General features: G+C 46.7%; 1 protein-coding gene across 1 annotated transcript; it reads left to right on the plus strand.

Moving 5' to 3' along the window:
- Positions 1-320: 320 nt before the first annotated feature.
- Positions 321-18983, plus strand: LOC103900333 (inverted formin-2-like). Its single transcript, XM_009280986.2, has 15 exons — positions 321-444; positions 1688-1833; positions 1920-1981; positions 2611-2713; positions 2798-2883; positions 3400-3500; positions 4788-4858; positions 4972-5079; positions 6075-6145; positions 6763-6883; positions 7436-7600; positions 8300-8402; positions 9261-9419; positions 10469-11233; positions 16394-18983. Exons 1-15 carry the CDS (start codon positions 321-323, stop codon positions 16417-16419), a joined length of 2211 nt encoding a protein of 736 aa, XP_009279261.2. The 3' UTR covers positions 16420-18983.
- The last annotated feature ends 639 nt before the right edge of the window (positions 18984-19622 follow it).

Raw genomic sequence — 19622 nt, forward strand, 5'->3', positions numbered from 1 at the left:
CCCGGCATGGGTGGCATCCCTCCCCCTCCGCCCCCATTGCCCAGCATGGGTGGCATCCCTCCCCCTCCACCCCCATTGCCCAGCATGGGTGGCATCCCTCCCCCTCCACCCCTCCTGCCTGGCATGGGAGGCGATCCTATAGAAGCCATGGTGGCCTCTCAATTCAGCTGCCCTCTTGGCTCGGGCGGGCCTCCCTGGAAGACGGTGAAGACGCCAACGTTGAGAATGAAGAAGCTGAACTGGCAGAAGCTGCCCTCCAATGTGGTGAGAGGTGGGTGCTTCTGTTCCTGCCTGGCATGGGAGGCGATCCTATAGAAGCCATGGTGGCCTCTCAATTCAGCTGCCCTCTTGGCTCGGGCAGGCCTCCCTGGAAGACGGTGAAGACGCCAACGTTGAGAATGAAGAAGCTGAACTGGCAGAAGCTGCCCTCCAATGTGGTGAGAGGTGGGTGCTTCTGTCATAAAGTCACTGCTGCTTTAGGGGTCATCCAGGGGAGAAAACACTATCTTTGAGTTTGTCAAATGTGGTTGACTCCATTTAGATACAGAACTTCCCTGATTTCCATTACATCTGACCTGCAGAGCTTAAATAGAAGTGGCCTGAAACTTCTAACATAATATAATAACCATTCCAACTAAATCAGTGGTTTGGAATAGCTTGTTTATAACTAAAATTCTTTGAAATTGAAAGAAGGGGGAGGGATGGGAATATTTCCCTAATCCACCATGATATGCTTTAGGCTTGAGTTCTCAACAGGCTCTGATCTGGATTCCCCAGACTTTCATTCTCCAGGTCATCTTTACTTGCGTCTGGGTATACTAAAGTTATGAGTAATAGTGCAGGCAAGGATCACATCACAGTTCAAGAACGACATTGAAAGAATTGGAGAGCCATGAGAATCATTGACTTGTCTCTTGATTTTTGGGTTACATTTCCCTGTCCTAGTGGATCCAAAGAGAAGCATGAAATGTGAGAAGAAGCCAGGACAGGCAACGTCAGCTTTGTCCTAGACAAGCAAGACATCCACTGCATGGAAGCTGGCATAGGTGAAGTCTAAATAAGGCGTGTTTTCAATCACAGGAGCAGTTAATTGTTGGGATTATTACTGTAGAGACTTCTACAGGCACGTTTGGGTGATTTTTTTTTTTTTTTTTGTAATTTTTAAGGAAGTGCAATGGGAATTAATTCAAGCAGTCCTATAGCCAGCATTATACAAGGAGGCTCGATTATAAAATTAAAAATGGAGGAAGGCCACAGTCAGAAAATGTCCAGGTTGTGGCCAATCCCTCAGCTAGCATGCAAGGAAGCAAAAATAACATCAGCCATGGGACTAGGAAATAAATGGACGAGGTCCTTCTCATGCTGATCTGGTTTGCCTACCGTGGAGGAGAATGCAATTGTATAGGGAGGGATGGGGCCGTAGGGCCTCTGTGTGCCCACTGCTGCATCCCCTTACCAGCGCATCTTGGGGTAAAGCACCAGGTTTAATTACCCTTCAGGCCCTTTGGATCCTGTTTGTGGGACTTGTCCCTCCTAAATAATTAGCATTTGTTCAGGATTAATATGTCTCTTCTTATTTCATTCATCTTCTGAGAAGTGCCCTTTCTAGCAACTCACATCATTGCCCCGAAAGCCAGGAGCTTTCAGCTGTCCCTGTAGCCAGTCTGAATACCTTGTCTTTTTTCAGAAAGTCACTCAATGTGGGCTTCAGTGAGCAGCAGCAGCGAGGAAACTATAGAGCCCAATTACACAAGCATAGAGCAGCTGTTTTGCTTTCCACAACCAACCCCCAAGGAGAAAACGGCCGCACCAGTGAAGGCAGAACCGAAGGAGGTGAGGAGGTCCCTCTCGTTCTTTCGCATAAAGATCACTGCAGACAGCTCATCTAATACGAGATATCTTCTTTTTCTTTAATGAAGATCACATTTTTGGACTCCAAGAAAAGTCTCAATTTGAACATATTTTTGAAGCAATTTAAATGGTAAGATATGGCCAATTTTCATGACAGTTGACAAAACTTTGAGCAGGTTTTGCACAGTATCTGGGCGGTCCTCATGAAATCTATTCTAGCCAATGTGCTTTGGTGGTCTATGTTACTGAAACATCTGAACATTTCCCAGTTTCTCCTATACTGTCTTTAAAATACTGGGTGTAGGGGTTTAATTGCATTTTTACCTACAACATCCCTGTAAGTTGGAAAAGGCATTACATCTCCATGTGACAGATAAAGTTGTGGCACAGACTCTTAGGGTGACTTAGGCTGTGAGACACCTCTGGAGGTCAAACCCCTCTTCAAAACAGGGCCAAAGGAGAAGTTAAGAATGAAATTTTTTTTTTAAGGTAATCAAATGCCCAGAGAGAGTCATCTGAGTTGCAGGATTGATCTCTGGCCTTGAGTCATTAGACTAGGGCCAGAAACAAAATTTGGGGCATAGCAGGGATCCAGGTCCTGATTCTGAGTTAATGACAGGGACATATCTTTCCTTCTGGATTATTGTGGCTCTCACTAGGGAAAGCACGGAGCACTTGCACAGATACATGTCTTGGTAGTGTGCGATTGTGGAAGAGGGGCCTTCGGGTGACAGCTGACTCTGCTCCTCCTCCCTGCAGCTCCAACGAAGAGGTGGCTGCCATGGTCCAGAACGGGGACCGGACCAAGTTCGATGTTGAGGTTCTGAAGCAGTTGCTGAAGCTGCTGCCTGAAAAGCATGAGGTCAGGAGGAAAAATGGTACCCTTACTTCACAGAGCTGAACACGCAGTGCAGTCCTGCATACTTGATTCTTTATTTCTCATTAGATAGAAAACGTGAAAGCCTTCAAAGAGGAGAAATCAAAGCTTGCAAACGCAGATCAGTTTTATCTTCTCCTCCTTCAGATTCCCAGGTAAGGGTGTTGGTCATGAACTTCAGCCCAGTCTTTTTCTGGGTTTACTTCTGGGAAGTTTAAGTTTCTTTACAGGAGCCTCACAGACAGACACTGATGGATATAGCTGGTGGATTCCCCCTTCCACCTCAGAGCCATCCATTCCCCCTTACTCTTAGATGAAAGGCTGTTGCTGCTCCAGCACCTCCTCTCCCTCTGAAGTAGCAGAAGCTGGCCCAGACCCAGGGTCAGACCTGCCCAAGGAAGCCACATAACAAAGGCAGTGCCAAATGCAATGCTAAGAAGGGGGACCCCATATCACACACGGTGGTCAGTCTTCTCTTTGCTGATCACAGTGCGTCAGCAGAAACTACATCCCCACTGATCCCCAAGGCAAGCGGCAGCCCCTGGTATGATGTGGATGAGGTTGGCAGCCATGTTGTGGGGTTGCCAGACTTACTGGTGATGTGGGAAGAGGGCCACTGTGCTGGCCAAGATCACAGTGCCCTTAAGCTTTGAATCAATCTCTGTCCTTAGCTACCAGCTGCGCATTGAATGTATGCTGATCTGTGAAGAGACCACCGTTGTGCTGGACATGATTCAGCCGAAAGCTGAAGCCATCCGGAGAGCCTGCGAAGGTAAATGACCTGACCTTATTTCTGGGTCTTATTTATGACAGGAAGCTGTAAACCCCACAAAAACTCCCCTGGAGCTCTGCAGTGAGTCTACACAGCCCCCAAAAAAGTCCCCTGTGGTCCATTCACTGGTTTGCTGCAGAATACAGGGTGCAGCTTTAGGTATCTCCACTGATGGTCAAAGCCCTTAATAGGACCAGAGATAATTTTCCCTCACCCTCAGGCCTCTTTTTCTGCAGCAGCTGTTTTCCTCTGAAACACTTGCAACAGGGAAGCATTGGAAGCTTGTCAGCCCTTTCAAAGGAGCTGAATTTAGACAGCGGAGCTGGCCCTGTTACAGCTAATTCATCCAGCATTATTTACCACGTTAAGACCTTCACACCGCAATTTTCTCTGCTGCCAGAAAAGCACACCCCAAACTTCCCCCAGAAAGTAGTGATGCTTTAGTTCTTCCCTGCCTACAAGTGGAACCAGAAGAAAAAGTTTGTTATTTTGAGAGATTATGCAATAGGTTTCAGCTTCCTGTGGCAGAAACCTCAGGTCCCACTCTGCTGAGAGCAGGATATCTCTTCTTGGCACTGTCAAGTGCTGCCTGTCCTACAGGACCAGTTACCCCAACTCCTGCCAGGGGTTTCTTCAGCTGGCATTACAGCTGCCTGCTGGGATAAATTGAAGCTTCCCCCAGAAAGTGTTTTCCCAGCAGCCCAGTTGTCCTTTTGGAGCTGTTCCTGCCTCAAAGCTGAGAACTTCAGAAAGCACACCACTGCAGCACCCTGTCATAAGAGCAAGGACAGGGACTGTACCCTTCATGCCCTGATAATCACCTCCACCATGCGAGACCAAGAACAGGGCGAGCGTGTCTGGTTTTAGTGGCTGGCAGATAATGGCAGGGCTGTCAGAACTGGCTTCACTGCACAGCTGAACGGAGTCTGCAAGATTAAAATTGCAGCCCAGTTACCCTCATCCACACCAGGGTAAATCGGGGTACTTCCAAGGAAGGCAACGAGTTGATGGCTGTTAGTGAGGAGGGTCCAACTCAGGTTATTTTCCATCAGGAATGAGAGACCAGATGTAAAGAAAGAAAGAAACGTAAGTCAACAGAAACTTTTACAACTCGTGGGATTGAATCTATGTAGAATCAGTTTCTCTGCAGGTTGGGCCATTGGGCTGCAAAGCTGAAATATCAGATTTGGTTTGGTGGAATTCAGAATCCCAATTTCAGTGCAGTTACACCAGGAAATGTTCTGGTGTAACAGAGGCTTTTGTTTAAAAGTCCTTTATGTTTTTCAGATCTTCTGAACAGTCATCGCCTGCCGCTCTTTTGTCAACTGATTCTCAAAGTCGGAAACTTTCTGAACTACGTAAGGACTTCTTTTGTCTTGTCCTCCCCCCATTACAGTATGTGGATGATCTCCTTTAGGGTTGTAATTTGGGTGGACACAGGAGTTACATCTGCTTTCTTTCTATCTTGTAGGGAAGTCACACAGGCGATGCCGATGGGTTTAAAATCAGCACTTTACTCAAACTAACAGAAACCAAAGCAAACCAAACCCGCATTACGCTGCTCCACCATATTCTGGAGGTACCACTGCCAAGTCCTGGGTGATAGGGAAGGGGGAGGATTTTGTCACAGATGAACCATTTCTCCTACTCTACTTTCAGTTAGTGCCACACGCTCATATTCGTATCCTCCCTGGCTAGCTGCAGTGTCGCAAGTTGGGAGCGTTCGTATCACTTTGGCTGGTGGAGGTTGCTTGTGGGCACTACTCAGGAAGCTCCTTATTTTAAGATTTGTTCTGCTTTCCTCCAGCATCTTCCCCCACAATGTCCGGAACTTCCTTTTTTGTATTTGTGCTATCTCCACATCATCAGCTGCAAACCACAGAGCACATGGCTACCAAAGCTATCCTGGCTGGTCTGTACCCATTCAGCCCTTCTGCCTTTCCATGGCCTCTCCCTTTTCCACCAGACTATGTCCGAGCTTTTCATGCTCCTCTCCAAGCCCCCATGGCTTTCTTATTCCCTGCAATGCTGTTTTTTCCTTTTTTCTCCGTGCTCTGCTCTGCCACCTTCATTCATCAAGGTCCTTCCATTCCAGTTATGCATGTTCAAGCCCTGCTTTAGCTGGCAGTAGCTTCAGCAAGCACAACCATGAAAGTAAATTATGCAAATAAGATTTAAGCCCTTTTGATACTCTTCTGAGACTGTAGGAAGTGTCAGACTGCATCAAACCACAGGCCTGCTTCCTCCCATGGCCGAAAGTAGGTGTCTCAGAAGAGGGTAGAAGAAGAGCTCAGCAGCAGGTCAGCTTTGCTTTGAACTATGAGTATTTCTCAACATTCAGCCCTCTTGTATGTTTTTATAGCCTGGGAGCAATGCCTTCCCTCTCTGAACGTGCCATCCTGTTTTGAATGCGGCTTGGCTGTGCGAGGCAAAGCAAACTGCAGAAGGGGAGCAGCAGCAGGACATACCGCAGTTGTCCTTCCTGAGCACTTCTGCCCATGTCTCTTCCCCCCACCTTCCTCTCTCAGCTCCTACTACACAGCAAATAACACTTCTTTCTCTCTTGCGCTTTAGGAGGTAGAAAACAGCCACACGGACCTACTGGAACTGCCAAAGGATCTTGAATATGTTTCAAAAGCAGCAGGGTAAAATTGTGTGTCACTTCCTTCAAATTAAAAACAAAAATAAATTCCATACACATCAACAATGTACCAGAAATTAGGGGACACGCAGCTGGTATAGCACATTAACAAGATGGCATCTTACTTAGTTTTAACCGAAGGATTTGGTTGATGAATGTTGAAACCCCATCGTTCTACTACAGCTGGCAACACTTAGGGCTGAAATTTGCAGAGCGTTCAGTTAATGCTGCCTCCCAGGCCCTTCCAAAATCTGCACTGCCTTTGTGGTAGCAGGAACTTCTGAAGGCCAACTACCCAGAAGCATTTCTGAAGTGCCTTCAACCAGGGAAAGTGAGCTAATGCCGAGCTCCGAGGGTGGAGAACAGGTGGACTTTTCTGGGGGCATTCATCTACACAACACACAAAGTTGTAGGTAGACCTGGCAGCCTTTTCATAAGTGCTGTGGAGGGAGGCTGTTTTCCATGAGTTCGGACTCTATAGAGAGTTCAGAGCTCAGGTTTCAGTTCAGTGAAGTGGTGGCAAGCAGAGGGACAACCAAACCACCAGCTCAGACTTGTCCACTCTTTGGTCAGTGCAGGATGCTGGAGTGTCAACTAATATGGAGTTCCATGTGATTTCAGAATTAATCTTGATATTATACGCACGGAGTCCAGTACCAATTTAAAGAAGTTGCTGGAGCTTCAGCGAAAGGTCTTATCATCAAACGATGATGTGAAACAACAGTATGAGAAACCTATCCAGGTCAGTAATGGAACTCCCTTATATCTCCCCCGTTACACACACAGAGGCAGTGCAGGGTACATATGCAGCTGAAGAGGCTCATGAAAGGGCGGAAAATATTGCCGCAAGACATGCTCTCAAATTTGGAAATAGGCTGTGATGCCACACAACCCATCGGTGTTTATTTGCCACCTCCACCCAAAACCTAGATACCAAAGGCCCCCGCCCCAACTGTTCTCTCCACTCTGTTGTGTGACTCCTCACTTTGAGTGAAGATGTTCACCCTCTGTGTGGATCACCAGAGTAAACCCCTTCTTTTGGGATTAAGCTTTGCATTGAGCTTTCCGTGTCTTGCTCAAGCCACCCCTGTAAACTGGCAATAGCACAGTCACCAGGAGCAAAGATCATCTGCAAATCTCAGTTTCTTCCCACCCCATAAGCTCTGCTGAAGTTAAACACCAGGGCTCCAGAGCCCTGCTCGAAGCTCTTATGTTGACATCCTTTTTTCTTTAAGTGCACTTCACTCATTGTCCTCTGGATGGTGTTTTACTGTGTATATTAAATGCATTTCAGGATAGCATTGATGCCTCCAGAAAGCTGGAAGAAGAATTTGAAACCATTGAAAGGAAGAGAGAAGAACTTGCAAATTATCTCTGTGAAGACCCAAGCAAATTGTCCTTAGAGGACATATTTAGCACCATGAAGACCTTCAGAGATCTCTTCATTCGAGCCCTGAAGGTTGGCATCTGCGCACATGATGCTGAGCATCCCTAGTACTGGTGCATGCCTCTGCTCCGACAGACAGAGGTGGGACAGGCACCCAAATCCGCTGGTTACAGCCCCCTCCTTTCAGCGCTTGGCATGAGGTCATCCGGGGAAGGGGTGTCTGATCCCTGCTCCACTGCATCCTCATGCAGTGCTGGTGCTCCTGGCCTGGCCCAGGCCCTGGTGACTTGTGATTTCAGTGGAGCTTTAGCTGCAGAGTCACAAAGATGCTTTGGAGTCAAGTGTGTAAGTTTTAGAGGAACGATCTTATGAAACTTAACCTTTCACTCCAACCTGAGCAAACAGGCTCAGAAAGAGGATGTATAGTAAAAAGGCCACCAATTTGGAGGAAATTGTGGCTTCAGTACCTTCCACTTTTGCCTCAGCTAATGGTCAGGCAGAAGATCTGCACGCTGGTAGGTAGCTGTGTTAGGCAGGTCACTGCTGCCACCTCCTACTGGGATGTGGCAGAGTCCTGGCCAAGGCAGTGGTGTCCCTCTCACCCTGTTGGCAAGACAGCCCTTACTCCCCATGCCCATTTTCTTTATTGCACAGGATAAGGCCAGAATTTCTCTTCCTCCTTTGCAACCACCTGCAGATCATCTTTCTCATCATTGACTTTTCTAGCAGACATTTAGCCAACCTTCTTATGTCCCTGTTACCTCACTGCAGGAAAACAAGGACAGAAAGGAGCAAGCTGCCAAAGCAGAGAAGAGGAAGAAACAGCTGGAAGAGGAAGAGGGGAAGAGACAGAAGGGAGAAAATGGAAAAGTCAGTGAGTATCTGAAAGGGCTTCAAAAAAGGGAGATGGACTTGCGATCCCAAATTGGCTGGGAGAGCCGACAGGAGCTCTTTGCTGGTCCTGTTTTAATGGACCAGTAGAGGTAATTTATTTTGTGGGTTTCCAGGTGCTGGCTGACTAAAGGCTTTTAGGTGTCTTACAGCCATAGCTAAGAATTGACTTTTCACAGTTGCAGCTGGGCAGAGAAGTTAATTTTAGGTTTGCTGACTGAACAGCAGAGAAAAAAAAATCAAATTGAAACATTTCAGTTAACTTTTTCAGTTTCTAAACATAACTTTTGAATCCCAAATCTAACAAGAAACATTTGATCCCCCCCCCCGCAAAATCCCCATATACACTTGAATAGTCTGTCTTTACCAGAGACTACCGACATCCCAAAAATCTTGCAGATAACTTAAATCTGCCTTTCTCTGGATGAAAACAAAAGGCACAACTGAAAAGTACAATCGGAAGAAGCTGAGAGGAAAGAAAATTCAAGGTCCTTTTCCTTCCCCCCACCCCACCCCACAGAAAAAAGGTCCCCACCAACACGGATAGCAAACAGGAGGTGTTTCAAGGTCTTGGTACAACTGGGCGCAAGGACGGGCAGAGCCAGTGCCACTGGTGCCAGCCTGTAGCACCCAGGCTTTCGGGTAGACCCTTTGGCTTCAGCCAGGACACGCTGCTGCAGGGGCACGGAGCATGGGCTGCTCCCAGGCCTGGCATCGGTGCCTTGCTTTTGCCCAGTGGTTGCTTTTACCAGGACAGCAGTACCTGCCCCAAGCAATAGCGTCACTGCAAAGTGTCCTTCTGCCCCATCTCATGGGGCACCATTCTCTCTCTCTCTCTCAGTTAAGAAGGGAGTGGTGAAGCAGGAGGAGGTGTGCGTCATCGATGCGCTGCTGGCCGACATAAGGAAAGGGTTCACGCTGAGAAAGACAAAGAACAGACACGAGTCGGATGCACTTCCTAAAACCTCACCTGCAGAGAGCCCGGAGGAGAGCCAGTCTGGTAAGGACACAGACCCGACTGTACCTGCAGCTATTCATTCCCATCTGCCCCTGAGCCTGAGCCAAGCACACAAGCAAGAAGCCTTCACATTTGCATTTGGGGCATTTTATTTAAGGACACTCTGCAGCCAGTGCTGTGGAGAAGAGGAACAGAGAGCCCTGAGCTGTTGCCAGCCAGGTCTGCCCTGGAATTAGCAGCAATTTGGAGCAGCATGGCCTTGCACCCATGCTGATAAACCCTCTGAGAGGCACAGCCCATGGGTCAGCCACAGTACCATGCTGACGGAGCGCTGGTGTCATCCCCACGTGAGTCCCCTCTGTGCTATCGAGTCTCAGTAGCACAGCTTGCCACTGCCTTGGAGACTGCTGCGCCCCGTCTTAGTCTACATTTGGGAGTCTAAAGCAGCCCTTAAAAAAAGATTAGAAAACCCTGTTTGCAGAAGGACCCAAGTACTTTAGGTGCTTTTTAGGAGACAGCCCATGGGTTTAGCTTTTCTTTGGTCTCTTGACCTTGGTGTCAGTGCACATTAGATAAGTTGAAGGACATTGGCCTACCACAGAGCCTGACTTGTGCACTGTGGCTCCCCTAAACATGCTTTGCAAGGACAGGATTAGGCTGGCTGATGGGCAGTTTTGAAGTCCTCATGCACCTAAGCCAGTGGTCCCACCTGGTTCAGGACCTCGCAGGCAGGTTCCCTCTTCCTGCCATGGGCTTTCAGGCACCCTTGCAAGTCTGGGGGCTTCCATGGAAATCAGCTGGTTGGCAGCAAAGACACATAGATACCTGCTGAAAACAGAGCAGGGGCTTTGCTGAGCTGGAGCCTTGGAGTCCAACTGGGGCGACCACAGGGTCACCCACTTACACCACTGGTATAAGGAGGGGAGGTGCAGGGAGGATAAGATGGTGCTGCCTCTGCATAGCTGCTTTAGTGTCAGTGCACCCTCCACAGGCAGCTGCTAGCTTGTAACCTCTCCCAGTGGCAGAAACACCTTGGCTGATCCCAGGTGCAACTCTGCAGCTGTGGCTGATTGCATGTTTTTTGTTTAAAGGAAAGAGCATTAAGGATCCACAAGCAGCAGGAAAGCAAATTGATGATAAGGCCAAGCAAAACAACGATGGTCATCCCTCAGAAAGCACTCCCCCTTCAACCACTGCCCTGATGGAGATGAGTGGAGATGTTACAAATGCCTCAGCTTCAAACCAGGCGTTATCTAAAAACAATGCTGGAGGAAATTTGCCACCAGAGTCCTGGACAGAAAGCCCCTCAGTAAGCTTGGTGGAAGCTGACGGGGCCAGTCAGCCCATGCCAGGTGCTGGGATGGAGCCGGCAGACAGCTGGGCAAGCCTCCAGCCAAGCACGAAGAGTGGCTCCATTGCCTTCTCTGCTGCTAACATAGGCACAGGGATAAGGTTTGCAAGCAGCAGTTCAGGCACTGCTCTGAGAGACCAACTCAATGGATCCATCTCAGAAGGCCAGGACAATGAATGCCCAGCTGATGGCTCGGAGAGCTACAGGCTGGTGCAGGAGCCAGAAACCCAGCCGAGCGAGACTGGAGTCGACACTGGCAGTGCTCAGTCCACTCCCTGCAATGAGGCTCATCGGGCAGAGTCGAAAGAGATGGCGAAGGAAAACGAAGACCCTGGTACAGACTCGCTGTTGGACACCTCTCAAGAGAAGTCCTTCTCGGAGGAGCCAGCCACCGACTCCTCTTGTTCAGCAACACTCCCCCCAGGGCAAACTCACACCGACAGGGAAAAGCAGAGGCCATCTGGGAAACGGAGGAAGAAGAAGAGGCACAGCAAAAGCTACTCAGGTAGCCTATTTCATATATAGCCCTCGGGGACTGAGTTAAACTGGGGAGGCTTCCTCGTATATTTGTATATATCTGTTCCTCCCCACTTCGAGGTTCAATGCCCCCTGCCCCTAGAGCAATGCTGTTTCATGGAGCTGTTATTTTTTTAAACCTGAAAGAGATTTAAAAAAAAAAACCCACAAGCATAGTTCATTCTCTTGACATTTTTAAGTAGTTTATAAAAGGGTAATGATGAATCAATAATTAAAAAACCCATTACACATACGCAGTAAAGATAGCAATAAGCACATCTGTCAAGTGTGCTAAAGACAGCTACAAGGCACAGTTATGTGCAAACAAGAGCTCCATTAGACTCCAGAGCAGTGATTAAGAGCAGTTAATACTGGGTACTTAATCAGTGATCATCCCCTCTCAACTACTTATAAACACATAAAACCAGCAACGTCAGTGCTGCAGTGGGGTTGTTTGTTTTTTCCTCTCCTAAGCCTTGTTGCAAGAGCACTTTGCCTGCAGTGACTTGACAACCTGCCCCAGGGGTACTTCGGGTGGCTCCTGAACATCAGGCCCTCAAGCCATCGCTGCAGGGTGACGGGAGTAAGTCAACAATTGAAAAAGAGCATCTTGCTGATGCTTCTGCGAAGGATCATATTTGGCCGGCCAAATCGGTCCCTTGTGCTGGGCTGCTCCACTGGTGCCGGGAGAGAGCTCAGCCCCCGGAGGCGTGGAGCCACCCAGGTCTCTGTCTCACGGCGAACGTCCACAGCCGGTCCCAAACCTGGGAAGTGCATCCAAGTCCCTCAGGCTCTACCGAGCTGAAGCCACCCTTGGGTGGGTACTTTAGTCGCAAATTAGAGGTGCCTCATAGGGAAGACACATGGGTCTGTCAGCCTTTAGAAGGATGCAACATACTGTCCAAAGCCTGGTTTCTGCAAGATTCTAGGGTCAAACAAATGGGCAGGAAAGTGGTGGAAGTCTCTTTCTATCAATGATGTTTAATGTTTTTCCTTCCAAGGAAGGTGGAGGAGAAAGGAAAGGAGGGTTTGAATACCCACTGCTGAGAAAGATGGCATGGGTTGAGCATCTACCACAGAGGGACTTACCCTTATAATGCCGGCATACCCTGGGGCTGTAGTTATTTACATTTCTAAACACGCTACTTTCACCTAGTTAAAAAACAAGCCACAAACCAGAAGTGGTTTCCCAGAGCAGTGGTTCCCAAACTTGCTTCCCAGGAGGCAGCAGGAGGAGCTGCAGCAACGGGAGCACCCCACACTCCCAGCCGTGGCGATGCTTTTCTGACATCTGAAATTAGTATTTCTGGCTTAAGGAACTGACCCCCCTTAAAAGCCACGGGGCTCCCTGGGCATCCAGGGATGGCATCTTAGGAACCTCTCTGCTACTAGACAATGTTTTCATCGTAAAAAAATCCCTGTTGTTACATTTGCCTTGCCATGATCAGCTGTATTTAGTGTCTCTCTTTTGTTTAAAAGCAGAGGTTGAGACTGATACTGGAGATAATAAAACAAAAAAAGGTTGTGTGGTACAATGAGGTATGTAAACTCACAAAGGTGTTTCTATGTGAACTAACCACAGCATTGGGACTTTACAGACCTAATCAGTATTCAGCATATCAGCTAAGCTTTTTGTCTTTGTATCTAATCACAAATACATGTAAAATAAATTTGTTACTCTGATTTTTACTCTCCAGGGTGTTGATCTTGTGTTGAGCGGAGTCAGCACTGATCTCCCCTCGACACAGGGTCACAACCCACATGTCTGTCCTCTGTGTCAGCAGCCAAACTGCCTTTCCCTGTGGATAATTAAAAGTCATTATTCTAACCAAGTGAATCCAGCTTCATGTGATAAACAAAGTCCTTGCTTTGATCCCATTATTTTCTCAAAAACTGTAAAAATGCAATTTCAGTACCTACCTCCTGCGAAGAACAATGTTTGCTTTGCTTGTGGGTAGCCACTTACTATAGCACTGTTTAAATACAGGTATCTGGAAAAGAGAATAAAACACTGGACCCAGGGAGAATTACTAGTTGGGGCAAGACACCAGCTCCAACTCAAAGCCAAATTCAGTTCCAGAGTTGCACACGAAGTAGCACATTGGAGCAAACAGACCGTGCATACTTCTTACGTGCATTCATGCAGCTTTCTGGGATGGGGGCGGGGGGGTGTAATTTGGCTTTTGTCCCCTCAAAAAATAATACAGGTAAACCTAATTTCTAGTGAAACTGTGTACCAAGTTCCCTGCATCCTTCATTGATGCTGGCAACATACAGTTGCCCCTCAAAATAAAAATTAAGGAGTTTCAGGATGAGACTTCCATTTGCAAAACTTTGCCTGTTTTTACAGCAAGTAGAAAGAAAAGCAAGAAAAAGAAACAATCAAAACACCCACTGTACTGAAATTGCATAGTTATGCGTTGTCCTTTCCATGCTGATGAGTATCTCTTATGAACTGAATCAATAACGTCAAGTCTCTCACTGTCTCATTTCCTGAAAGGAAATTCATTCTCCAGCATCCCCAGTGCCCGGGGCTGGAAGCCCAGCTGGGAGCCCTGCTCCCGTGCAGCCTGGCAGCCCCGACCCCTTCCTGGCCTCTGGGGTGGCAGAACAGAGAAATCTCTGCAGGATTTCCACACAGGGTTGCTTTTGTTCCTGCACCTGAAGCATCATTGCTAGCAAGAGAAAAGGAGGTATAAATTGGGTAGTTACAGTCCTGACTACTCCTGCTCTCCTCTTGGCCCTTTCCATGCCATACCACAGGATTACATCAAGTGGAAAAGGGAAGTAGCTCTGTTGTTTAAAAATCCTAAGGAAGATTTGCAACAAGAGCAGAAAATAGTAGCAGCGAGGCACAGGTAAGAAATATGTCAGGACCAGTGGTCGTGCTGTACAGGGAGGGCAGCTGAAACCGTGAGTTAAGTGTAACTCGGATTATGTATGTTTTAAGCACAGCGATTCCAGCATGCGGGCTTTAAAAAAGTCATATTTGAAAAAAATAGAGACAGAGACAGCTTTGAATTCCCCTTAGAAGACATAGGAAAGCAATATAGAGGAATGCATGGACAAACAGTATCTTTATGAAGTGACCGAGTCAGGCAGGATTTCCAGCACATGTTTGAAATGCAGCGCCTGACGCAGCCGCATCGCGCCGGCAGCACCCGGCTGTGCTTCGGGGCCAGGAGGGCAGAGACGACCTGCACCTTGAAACTTGCAATTCCCTTTTTCCTCTGCTCCCATCTTTATGTCACTTGGAAAGGTTAGAGGAAACAAAAATCCGTTTGCTTCTCTTAGTGTCCAGCCACAGTGCTTCCTCACCCAAATGCAGCTCAAGTCCGTCCCTCTTGATATGATAGACTCAGCAAGCCTAGAGCGCCCCGTCAATATTTTTTCCTAGGATGTTCCACCTCTTTTTTTTTTCTTTTATTTATTGTCCCAAGTGCACGTGGTCTGTTCAGGTCACAGCACCAGTTCTCTTCTGGTACAGGATATTTCTCTCTCTGGTGGATTTGCTGGATGTTGAAGTTGCTGGGTCTCAGTGAAGCCGCAGGATATTTTTTCCTAGGATGTTCCACCTCTTTTTTTTTCTTTTATTTATTGTCCCAAGTGCACGTGGTCTGTTCAGGTCACAGCACCAGTTCTCTTCTGGTACAGGATATTTCTCTCTCTGGTGGATTTGCTGGATGTTGAAGTTGCTGGGTCTCAGTGAAGCCGCAGGAATCTTATTCCTTCTTGTGCAGATCCAGCTGCGGGGATCAAGACTCCATCCCCTTATCAGTTTTTAGAGCTTCTGTAACAGCAGCAGAGTAAGGGCAGGAACAGCCCGTGACTCTATGAAATAATATTAAGGAGCAGTAAAAGAGCGTTGTAATCAGCTACTGAACTCTTGCCTCGCCTTGACTATATCTTGGTATGCAGCAATTTCTGTATCAATGTTCTCTGAATGTCAGCTTTTACACCGAAAGAGTGGTATCCCACATTATCTCCTTGCTCCTGAAAGAAATGGTTAAGCCTGTTTTCCCATGGAATTGAGGCACTGGTGGTCACACTGTGTTCATATGTGCGCTGGTAACATCTGAACTCATTTCCAGCCAAATCTGAAAAGAGCTTGAAGAAGGACCATTTAAACAAAAGGTGACGGTCAGACAGAGAAGGGACGGTACAAATGCGTGGACTCAGGGGAGATGCTGTTTGCGTTCCCTCGTCTTAGACCCTAGAGAATCACTACAGACAAATGTTCATGTCTGTTTGTGCAACTCCCTTTTTCCTCTCCTGCCATCTTGATGTCACTTATTAGGGGAAACGAAAGTCTTCAAAGCGCAAGTCCATGAGCAACCAGGCTTTGGCAATTTCCTTGCTCACAAATCTACTTGATTTATTCCCTAGAAGATAAAAGAACAAATCAAACAGGGAGCACAGGCCAGTGCTCCAAGACCACAGCCTGGTGAGGAGGGAGGGAAGAGGCAGGAGGGGGACACAGCGCTGCCTGCCAGCAGCTATGACATGCACGTGGCACAGCGGGACATCAGCCTCTCCCTGCAAAGAGACAGCAGGGTTTGAGAGTCAAGGTTTTCCTTCTTTTTTTTTTGTTTTTCATTGTTTTTCTTTAATTCTAGAGAACCAGATGCTTCACTTCCCCTTCTGCAGACTCAGTACTGTCTGTGGGCAGTTTTCTAATGGACCACAAGAATGTAATCAAGCTAATGCTCATCTTCCTATATGGCCTTTGCCTTCATGTCTGTCATTAGAAATGGTATTTGCTTTGGTTATGGAGTGAGACAGGCTCTGAAAAATGACAGTGTGCCACCCCATCCTTCTGACAGTCCTGCTAAATCCTCTAGATTTAGTAAGTTCAGCAATTTAATATCTAGATATTATATATTGTGCTTGGAAAACACAGGACTCATGTTGTTGGACTGAACTAGTGCCCAGCTCAAAAGCAAAGTTGCGCAAACTCTTGAACATCAGGATCAGTTCTGGAAACATGAGGTTTTAATTAAGTACATAAAGATTTAGCTCTACCTGGTTTTAGGTTATCTGAAACCGGTTTCCCTAGTAGCATCCCGACCATTAGATACACACACATGTAAAAACACACCGCTTTTGTTTTATAGCTGCAAATAATTTGCATTTCCCCCTCCTCCCGCAGGTGTCACGGCAAGGCAGAAGAAATAACAGAGACCCAGTGAATCACTCACGTGTCCCCGGAGTGCTGCCAGCTTCTCAGAAGCCAGGCTCTGCATCGCCAAAATGCCACCGTGGTCACCTCTGCCCCACCAGGACGCACCGCTTCTCCTCGCGCAGCCTTTCGCTCCCCTCCCCAAGACCCAAAGAGCCTCCCCTGAGACTTCGGCCCCCTCGGCCCGTGCCTTACGCTGGGGGCCCACGGGAACGGGGGACGGTTCTGCGCCTGGTGGCATGAAAGGGTCAGACCTCTCGCCCGCTGTCCTCAAAGCCAAGTCTTTGAACCTGCTCTTAGGCCAAACTCGAAATGACAGCTGAGTGTGGCCCAAGAAAGGACCACAGTGTTTAGCGCTCAGAGAAATTTTAAAAATAGCAGTGCCTCAACTAAATTAAGGGTATAAATTAAGCAGTGGCTGTACCATCACAGGTGGAAGCATGTTACTCCCTCTTCTCATCGCCCACTGATGATTTATATTGGACCAGGTCCAAGACCCAGATCAGACAAACGTATTTTTACTCTCAATCATTTAAAGCAAGGGAAATCGGATACAGGGAAAAAAAAGGTTAAAAAAAAAAAAGCATGTATTTTAGTAAGCATATGGCCATATAAACAGTGTCTGGTTCCTACATGACGCTTATGTGCAATTAAGTTGAAGCTCATCAGTAGTCTTCTCACATGCACAGATGCGTCCAACAACTTTTGGAGAACCAAGGCCCCGGTTCCTGTTATTAAAGCACCAGAAATACATTTTCCAGAGTGCTCTATTGGACGCATTTTCAGCTCATCCTATAGTAAATCTCTGGGTTTGAACGCCATTGTCAGCTGCTTGCACTCAAAAGTCTTTGTGTTCAAGCTGCAGAATGTGTAAATTCATGTTACTTTTGCTTTAAAACTGGGAATGTGCAGTATTGTGTTTTCAAAATTCAGAGCTTTATTTCTCAAGTTTTGTAATAACATTGTATCATAGTTTTGTACATAGCTGTCCATTTAAAATGATCTATGTTTGTTGAATCTGTGGTGTGATACTGTGCTGAAACATGAATCAAGTGGAAGAGCTGGGTACATTTAAGAACTATGCCTTTATATGGTAACTCACTGTGGCTAGACTAATGTTCAGGCTAAAGTTTATTTTGCTTTGCTTAATGGGACTTGTAATGTCCTTGTAATACTAAGAAGTTAAACCAAGAATTAAATCACTGGTTTATTTTAACGGAAGCATTGCTATGGCCATATTGAGAATCGGTTAACAAAAGCAAAGATCAGCTGAGAGCAGGCGCATGGGCAGCTTCAGTTCAGGAGGCCCCGCAGAGCGGCACAGCCCCGTTGCCGCTGAAATCCCGTTCCCGGCTGGCAGAAGCAGGCAGAGCCCCACCGTTTCCTGCAGAACCACGCAATCCGCCCAGGTTTGACTTGCAGGACTCTCTCTATCACATTTACAGGTTTCCCCTTTTTCTTCCCCTTTTCCAGTCTCAGAGCACATCACCCAAAGCATCAGTCCTTTTGCTCCCATTAATCCAGCTTCTCTGCTCTCACATTAGACCCCAGGCTACAAAAATCTGAGTATCAAACACGTTTTCCCAGCAGCTTTGCAACCTCCGTGTTTCCAGCAAGAGCCTTCCAGCAGCCAGCCTCGTCCTCCCCACCCCGCTGTTTTATCGATAGGAACATCATCATTTTGAGATTCAGGACTTGCGAACAAACAGGCTTTCCGGGTGTTACCTAGGGAACCTTACCTGCTGATGCCCCGCAGGCTGCTCTCTTTAGATGCTGCAGCAGGTGTCCACTTCTCCATCTGGGTCTTTCAGCTACCCCCAATTCCACCTAGAGAGAGCAGCTCTTTTCACACAGCCAGAGGTTTTATTGCTCTGCGTTATTACCTTGGCCTTCAAAGAGAGGGGTTTTGGCATTATCTTTCCACTGCCCTCAAGAGTTTATGGAGAAATGGGTTATTTTGAGCCATTGCCTGTTCTTTGTTCCATAGTCATCTGTGAAAACTACATTAAATTATGTATACAATCACATCCCAATAAGCAGGCTGAAGCTCAGCATTTATAATTTATTACTCCAGAGCCACTCTGCTTCCATTACAGTGATTATTTAAGAACAGGGGGACAGAATTGGAGCAGGTCAAAGAAAGATGTTCAACTGGGATGTGCAGTTTTGCTCTATTTGTGACCTTGAAATAAAGCTCATGATCCTGAAGATGTTTCAGTGGTTGCAAGGCCAATTTAATTGCTGGTAAAAACAACATCACTTGCAGCTACTTCAACAGGTCTGCGGTCATTTAAGCCAACAGTGAGTTTGGACCTCAAAAAAGAATTCTTGTGGTATATTACAGTGACTGCACATGGAGTCCAGTATGTAAACCAGCCTGTGAACACCACAAGTTTCTCGCTGGCAAATAACTGCATGTTCCTTAATTAAACATTGGCTATATGATAAAATGAAGCTATGGAAGAAATCAGAAGAAGTCTTTTCCAAGTATTTCACATCAGAATTCCGATATGTTTAATGGGATGGATTTTCAGGGTTTGTTTTTTGGTTTTTGATTTTTTTTTTTTTTATTTCAATACTGAAAATATTTCAAAGTTTAGAATAAAATAAGTACTTGACAAGTTTCCTTTCTCTTGTGGGGATGGGGAAGGCCTATGATTCACCGGAATATGTCCATCAAAGTCCTATATTTTCCACATAGTTTATAAAGCACCTAAGCATACCATTGTTGTATATGCTTACCATTGTTTTCTCTCAAAGAAATATAGATGTACAAATGGAGCTATATCTAGTACATGAGCACCACAACAGCGTTGCACTGTACTTAGAGCACGGCTGAAATCTCTGTGTCCAAAGTTATGCCAGTACCTTTCAGTTTGAGTGTACCGTTTGGTCCTCTCCTACATTCAGTAGAGCAGAGGGGGCTGAGAAATACTTTCTGGTTAGAAAGAGAGAGGATAAATTGAAATAAAAGAAAAATGCACGAGCCCGTTTCAGCAAAATTAACCAGTTTTCATTCTGTCTAAACATAAAGCCTGGATCTACAGCTTCATATTTCTGGTTTTCTGTACACAGTGGTCAACTGAGTACAACATACAAGCTTACCAATAGTAAAAGTCAGCACCCTACCAATCCTAGCTTGCTCTATCTATCTATGTGGTAACAGTCATAACCGTGAAATATGGCAGAACATGTTAGT

This window comes from Aptenodytes forsteri, unplaced genomic scaffold (genome assembly GCF_000699145.1).
Source record: "Aptenodytes forsteri isolate BGI_AS27 unplaced genomic scaffold, ASM69914v1 Scaffold193, whole genome shotgun sequence".
Classification (NCBI taxonomy): Eukaryota; Metazoa; Chordata; class Aves; order Sphenisciformes; family Spheniscidae; genus Aptenodytes; species Aptenodytes forsteri.

Coding starts and splice junctions, on each gene's coding strand:
- LOC103900333 (XM_009280986.2), top strand. CDS start 321: ATGGTGGCCTCTCAATTCAGCTGCCCTCTTGGCTCGGGCAGGCCTCCC. Junction 2,884..3,399: donor CTCCTCCTTCAGATTCCCAG/GTAAGGGTGTTG, acceptor CTCTGTCCTTAG/CTACCAGCTGCGCATTGAAT. Junction 6,884..7,435: donor AGTATGAGAAACCTATCCAG/GTCAGTAATGGA, acceptor AATGCATTTCAG/GATAGCATTGATGCCTCCAG.